The following is a 7,025-nucleotide window of genomic DNA, read 5'->3' on the forward strand; positions in this document are numbered from 1 at the left end:
ATAACAGTTGCCTTTTCTCTCCTCAGGGGGTCCATGACGAGCCTGGAGTCCTGCCACAGTGGATTCTCGCAGCTCAGTGCTGGCACCACCTCCTCCAGCCAGTCCCACAGCAGCTCATTCGTTTCCCGATAGCGAGCTGTTGGACTGTGGCCCATTGAACGGGGAACTGCCTCCAGACGAGGTACAATGATGGCTGCTCCATCTAACTGGGCATTGGCCGACTGCCAGCCTATCACTCATCTCACTTCAGTGCAATAAGGTCACGTGAAACCGTGCAGCGTTTATCAGGGTTCGATGTCCGATGTATTGTACGGAGAAGACATGCCTCCCTAGTTTGCTCTCCTTAGGCTGTGTATCGAACGTACAGCCTTGAACATTGTCTTCCAAACAGAATGAACAATGGGCCCATGTACAATGTGCTCACAATCCATGCTGAATAACCTGCTTCCATCCCTATTACCCCTTCCTCTCAGCATCTTACAAATCTGGATCGTGTCCCCAATCTGCTTCTCGCTGGTGGAAACCAGTTCAATTCCGTGAGTCCTAAGGTTGTCCACGTTGCCCTTCCCCGAACCTTCTCCAGTGCATCGATGTTCTCTTGTACTTGAGTGTGCAAATCTGCACACACTACTCTAGATGTGACCTCGCTGATGATCTATGCAAAGTTAGGGTAACTTGTTAATCTAACCCCCCTCCCTTCTGATCAGCCTTCACAGGGAGTGGATGCTTTCTGTGGATGGTCGATGTCTTTTCCACTTTCACCACCTTAAGTTTTGTTTAAAATACCAGTTTGAGGGGGCACTTGTTTAGAATAAGTGTCTGTGGTGCCTCTCTGGAGGGAGAGAGCTGATGATGTATCACAGTTACTGTCCCAATTCAAAACACTGCTCATTTACCCTGTTTCCTGATTCTGTAAGCATTACCCTAGACTTGGCCACACGAAACTGCAATCACCTTTCCTTGGCCTTCCACACTTTCAATGGTCCAGCTCCCTCTGGTACCAATCTCTCTCATACCATTACCTAGGATTAGACGGATTTTAAAATCCACTTAAAGTATTTCTAACTGGGTTCCTGAGCTGATCGCAGATCATATTAAACCTTGAAACCGGAGACCGTTACAGCCAGGGTGAAACCCCCTGGGACGTACTGTTAGCAGAGACGGTTACACCCTGTACATTCAGCAGGGTAAGGATTGAACCTCTTGCTGCTTCCCAGTCTGTGACTGACCTGATAGCCATAATGCTACATTGTGAACTCTTGCAGTGGTGAGAAGCAGTGCTATTGTGATAATACTGGGCCGCTTTGATGCCTCTTCCCAGTTTACTGATGAATCCACACTTTAAGGGCTTTTATGATAGAAACCAACAATTCCTTTCCTATATTTACCAGTGTTAGTAAATGCACAATTTCAGCCTGTCTCACCAAGCAGAGACGTCCAACCTGTGACCCTCAAACCCAGGTTGTAGTTGACCTAGTGGGGCAGAATTTCCTGGGGTATCGGCGAGGGTTTAAATTTCATGGGCCTGAATTTGGGAAGAGCTGATTTTAGCTGTTGGCTCAATGGATAAATCCTAAAAATCAAAACAGCAAGATCTCTTAGTATCAGCAACTGAGATATCTGCAAATTATTGGCAACAGGGGTTCAAAGTTCATATGTGACTCCCAGGCACCAGTGTTCATGACCTCTCCCCAGAGACCCCTTGGACACCCCTATGATAGTGATTCCTGTCCTCGGACTCCGTACGCTCAAGGCTGGGGTACGCACTGGAACAGGATCCTCTGACAAACTATATTTTTGATGTGCACATTTTTCTATGTATTTACCTGGTGTTAGAATTAACCCACTTAAACCTCAGGATTTAACACATTTGAAACAAACTGTACTGTAAAATAACGAGGTTTTGTTTATAGGAAGTACCAGATAGTTTTATTAAGTACTGTACAATTTTAATGTAGGTGTATTTAGTCGTGTTAAATCGTCCTTGTTCAGAAGGTGTATTTTATGAATCTGTGTGAAGCGCGTGCTCTCCCCTTTATACCGAGTGACAGCACTGTAGCTACTAGAGCAGGTCAGAGGCTACGTATTGTCCGCGAGTGACTCCCCAAAACCTCTCCACCACCAACAAGGGCCAAGTCAGGAGTGTGATGGAATAATCTCCACTTGTTATAAAATAAAGGACCAGCATTCGTTCCCCTCAGATACAAAACTAAAACCTGCTGCTCACCTGGGACTGCCCGTTCCCGTCGGGTGACGTCGATACGAATGGGGCACTCCTGTACCACCGCCCGTTCCATTCCCGTCGGGTGACGTCTATATGATGATTGGGGCACTCCTGTACCACCGCCCGTTCCGTTCCCGTCGGGTGACGTCTATATGATGAATGGGGCACTCCTGTACCACCGCCCGTTCCCGTCGGGTGACGTCTGTATGATGAATGGGGCACTCCTGTACCACCGCCCGTTCCCGTCGGGTGACGTCTGTATGATGAATGGGGCACTCCTGTACCACCGCCCGTTCCCATCGGGTGATGCTGTGTTTGAGGCGGTTCATTATGATGTGACTTTTCAGCACCAGCCCATATCACAGTTTGAGTTACTGCCAATGATGAAGCTTTTCACCCTCCCAGCCTTTAAACAGCAGTAAGTAAAAAAAAAAAGCTCTCATTTCAGACGCAAGCTCCCCGACCGAGGGATTGGGTATCACTGTGCGTTAGACACTGGCCATTACCTCTGTGACCAGGATTCAGCCAGTCTAGGCTCATTGGAGGAAAGCTCCTCAATCTGCTGCCTGTACGGGTTTCTGTGTGAAATCAAGTTGGCCAGTTTCAGCACAGGATTATCTGTAGAAAGGGTTCCTAATATCCATCACCTTTGATAAGCACAACATTCAAAACAGGAGTCTCTGAATTCCCTCCATATTTTCTACTGATGGCGTTTGCAGGTTCCACAGTTTTAGATACACTGAGTGAAGCAGGAATAGCTTCTGCTGCTGGGCGAGTGACTCTTGCAGGCTCTTTGACTGTGGAGAGTAGTGTCTGTAAGATAATAGCTCCTGAAACAAGTGACACCGGATCCCAGCCTTTTTCTAAGGGTCACAGGCTGGGCTCATGTTATTCAAATTAGTAAGAAATATCACCTTACATTGAGAGCAAAGAACTAACTGGGGATTACGACCTTTATAATTCCTGACTCTGTTACTTTTGTAAAGTTGGAAATAAATACTTTTGTGTTTCTGGAACACTCTGCCCACTGTTTGTTTGAAATGATGAGGAAAGAAAAACAAAATATCAGATGGAAAAAATATAATGCAGCAGAAAAATGAAGATCAGTCTGTGAGACAAGTTGTATTCATCCAAAACCAAAAGGCAAGACGACTCCGCCAGAGAGAGAGGTCAGAGCTGGTGAACTACAGCCCAGGACAGTGCCTGGTCTGTGCTGATGTAGGGAGGGAAGGTGAGGGAGGGAGGGAGGGAGGGGCAGGGGGTAATTGGTGGAAAATCAGCAACAAACTGTTGCCAGCGAGGATCGGTCTGGGCCGAGCCATGAGATTCCCCACAGCCCACACATCCCAGCAGGAGTCCTGCCTTCAGGGGAAGAGGGGAGGAAACGAAAGGCTGCAGTAAGAATCTGGACCTAAGTCAAAGCCCAACATTAACAAAGGGGCAGGTGGTGAGAGAGAGTGTAACAGTATCCCAGTGCCTGTGAGAGAGAGAGAGAGAGAGAGAGAGAGTGGGCAATCTGCTATCCCTCGATACACTCAACAAGGAGAAAAATGAAAACTCCCAACAGACGAGTGAGAAAAAGATCTTTTATTCTGAAAATACAAGAAACCTCCAACGGTGGAATCAGCACAAGGAATATTTTCCTGTAACTCGGCCTTTCCTCTCACCTCCTTATTGCATTTGTTAAGTTACATCGACGTTGGCTGCAGTGGGTTAAATGCAACATGTGATGTGGCTCAACTATAGTGACCAGGAAGTCCCAGGTTCAGATCCCGCTCTGTGCTACGTTACTGGACCGACCATTTATGGAGGGTCTCGCCAGGTCGCCAGCTCCTCGCTGCACGTGGAGATCAGGCTCAGGAGTGATGCCCTCCAACGTCGAACAGCTGACCGACACGGAGGGACCCCGATCCCGGAGAGAGTTGACCCCTGACCCTGACCCAGTCCTGGCAGAGAATTGGCCCCTGACCCCAGCAAGAGTCAGCACCTTCAGCAGAGACAAAGACAAGATGTACGTACGTTCATTAAGACACTGATTTCAGGCGACCACATCACCAGCTCACTGAGAATTAAAATGTGTTAGACTAAGATCCCCATTGTAAACACTGCACTGACCCCTCGACCCAACTGCTCTGTAACTGCTGTCGCACGTGGGGGAGAACAAGTTATTTGCAGTTTCAAAAAAACCCTCAGGACAGGCTGCTATTTGTCTCCCCTCCCATACTGTGCACTGCCCCTCCCCTCGTGACACCGCCTGAATCTTGCATTTACTCAATATCTGTCCCAGCCCATAACTCTGACTGTGCCAGTTTACAGTGACCTGATTACAAGAAATCGTCCTTTACAGTTTTCAGGATTGCTGACGAGTTGTAACTGGGCCGTAACTCTCCCCATCTCCTGGATCTCGGGGCTGGACAGACCCCATTATTCCGGGAAGACACCAAGTTTCTTCTTGAAGTTTTCCAATAAAAGCAGGCTCTGGACAGCCGACCTGCGACAGTCTTCATCCGGGTCTTTCTCAGCGACATCTGGTGATAAGAGAGGGAAAAGAGTAACATCCCACTGCTTGGTCTCTGGCAGACGGGGCCTCGGTTTAATATCTCATTCGAAAGGCAACCCCTCCGACAGCGCGGCGCTCCCTCGGTACCGACCCTCCGACAGCGCGGCGCTCCCTCGGTACCGACCCTCCGACAGCGCGGCGCTCCCTCGGTACCGACCCTCCGACAGCGCGGCGCTCCCTCGGTACCGACCCTCCGACAGCGCGGCGCTCCCTCGGTACCGACCCTCCGACAGCGCGGCGCTCCCTCGGTACCGACCCTCCGACAGCGCGGCGCTCCCTCGGTACCGACCCTCCGACAGCGCGGCGCTCCCTCGGTACCGACCCTCCGACAGCGCGGCGCTCCCTCGGTACCGACCCTCCGACAGCGCGGCGCTCCCTCGGTACCGACCCTCCGACAGCGCGGCGCTCCCTCGGTACTGCACTGCGAGTGCCAGCCTAGATTATGAGCTCAAGTCTCTGGAGTGGGGACTTGAATCCATGACCTTCTGACTCAGAAGTGAGAGTGCGACCCACTGAGCCAAGCTGACAATACTAGCTCCAGAATCTGAGACAGTTCAAGGGACCGATGGTTTCCTGCCCAAAGCACCATCACCGTGTGATACAAAGGGAGTGTCTGAAGCAGTTTGTGACAATTCAGCCTTTACCCGTTTACTCAGCAATGGTCCTCTCAGCAAGTCTGCTAATTTTGTACTAACTGAGGTCCAGTGTTAAGGTCTGAGCCGTTCCCACTAGGATGTGGATGGGGAACGCCCATCGAGCAGGTGTGGGCTGGGTTTGACCCCAAGTCCCCGAGCTGGATGGCCAGTGTCGAACCCACTGCCTTGCCCAGGCCTGTGAATCGGCAGCTCTCACTCGCAACTCTGTCGAGGACTCACCTGCGAGCCAGAGCCTCACTTCCAGGAGTTCGTCTGGGACTTCAGTCAGGAGACGGTCGCTGGGGACACTCAGCAGCAGCGAGGAGACGGCAAAAAGTGTCCCCTGTCGCACGTACCTGGAAGGGCAATAAGGGGAATCTGAGAGTGGGCTAACTCCCCTCCCCCGTACAAACCAGAGACCCCACAGCCCAAACCATCAGGGCTGTGCTACACTGACCCAACGCAGAGCATCTAATCTCCCCCACACCCACCACCCCCCGCCCCACCCCCCCGCTCCCCCCCCCGCCCCGCTCCACACCCGCGCCCCCGCCCCACACCCACCCCCGCTCCCCCCCCCACCACCCCCCGCCCCACACCCACCCCCCCGCCCTGCTCCGCACCCACCCCACACCCACACCACCACTCACCATCCCCATACTCTCTCTCTCTCCCCGCCCCTCAATGGGTGGCCCAACCCCCTATGGGATATCTGCTGGAGCTGGGCTCCACAGGCTGGAGCTGGAGAGGCTCCAGGAGATGAGGCCACTCTCACTGGTCCCAGACAACATTTGTTGCCCCGCTCCCAGGTATCAGTGGGACCTCCCTCCCCCCCATAAAAGGAGCTCTCGACACCCCACTGGGACAGTGCACCATCCAACCCAATATCCAAAAACCTCCAGGCGACAGGAGGGAAGGGGTTAACACCAATCCACCGTCCAGCTGCTACTCACGTGTCCGTGTGGTACCGAACAGCCCAGGTGAAATCCAGCAGAGCTTTCCCCATGTGAATGGCGATCTAGGACAGGATAAAAATACCGACCAATTACAAACAAATTCCTGGAAATACACAGTCCTCGGCTCACCAAACAGGAGTGAGGGGGGACACGGGGGTGGGGGGGAAGAGAGGGAAGACACCGGGGTGGGTGAGGGGGACAACACCTGGGGGGGGGGGGGGGGGGGGGAGAGGGACGACACCTGGGGGGGACGAGGGGGGATGGGGGACGACACCTGGGGGGGGGGGGGGGTGGAGAAGAGACACCGGGGGGGGGGGGGGGGGAGAGACACACCGGGGGGCGAGGGAAGACACCGGGGGGCGAGGGGGGGGGGGGGAACACCGGGGGGACACCTGGGGGCGAGGGGGGAACACCGGGGGCGAGGGGACACGGGGTGGGGGGGGGGGTGAGGGGGGAATCACAGCTCTGTGCAGTTAGTTGATCTCAGCTATTGCACTGGTGAGGGGCAGGGGGCAGTAAGACTGTGCCTCCCCAGGTCACCCAGAGAGTCGGGGGGGTGGGATGTGGGACCTGCGAGTGAGTCCATAGAACCATAGAAAAGATACAGCACAGAGGGGGGCCATTTGGCCCATCGTGTCCGCGCCGGCTCGAAG

At 53.1% G+C, this 7,025-nt stretch overlaps 2 protein-coding genes across 8 annotated transcripts in view; one reads left to right on the forward strand and one right to left on the reverse strand.

Moving 5' to 3' along the window:
- The window catches only part of LOC137316298 (SEC14-like protein 5), a 46,098-nt gene extending 42,858 nt beyond the window's left edge, over window positions 1-3,240 (forward strand). For all 7 annotated transcript variants that reach the window (XM_067980371.1, XM_067980369.1, XM_067980375.1 and 4 more), the window contains one exon: window positions 27-3,240. In XM_067980371.1, the coding sequence (XP_067836472.1) occupies window positions 27-132 (106 nt within the window). In that variant the 3' untranslated portion in view covers window positions 133-3,240. The remainder of the gene's footprint in view (window positions 1-26) is intronic.
- Window positions 3,241-3,796: 556 nt separating this feature from the next.
- Window positions 3,797-7,025, reverse strand: part of LOC137316301 (telomere length regulation protein TEL2 homolog) — a gene marked incomplete at its 5' end in the record, with an annotated part of 27,120 nt that continues 23,891 nt past the window's right edge. Inside the window, 3 exons of the mRNA XM_067980380.1 lie at window positions 3,797-4,752; window positions 5,660-5,775; window positions 6,370-6,434. Of these exons, the coding sequence (XP_067836481.1) occupies window positions 4,649-4,752; window positions 5,660-5,775; window positions 6,370-6,434 (285 nt within the window). The remainder of the gene's footprint in view (window positions 4,753-5,659; window positions 5,776-6,369; window positions 6,435-7,025) is intronic.

The sequence above is a fragment of the Heptranchias perlo genome, unplaced genomic scaffold (genome assembly GCF_035084215.1).
Source record: "Heptranchias perlo isolate sHepPer1 unplaced genomic scaffold, sHepPer1.hap1 HAP1_SCAFFOLD_585, whole genome shotgun sequence".
NCBI lineage: Eukaryota > Metazoa > Chordata > Chondrichthyes > Hexanchiformes > Hexanchidae > Heptranchias > Heptranchias perlo.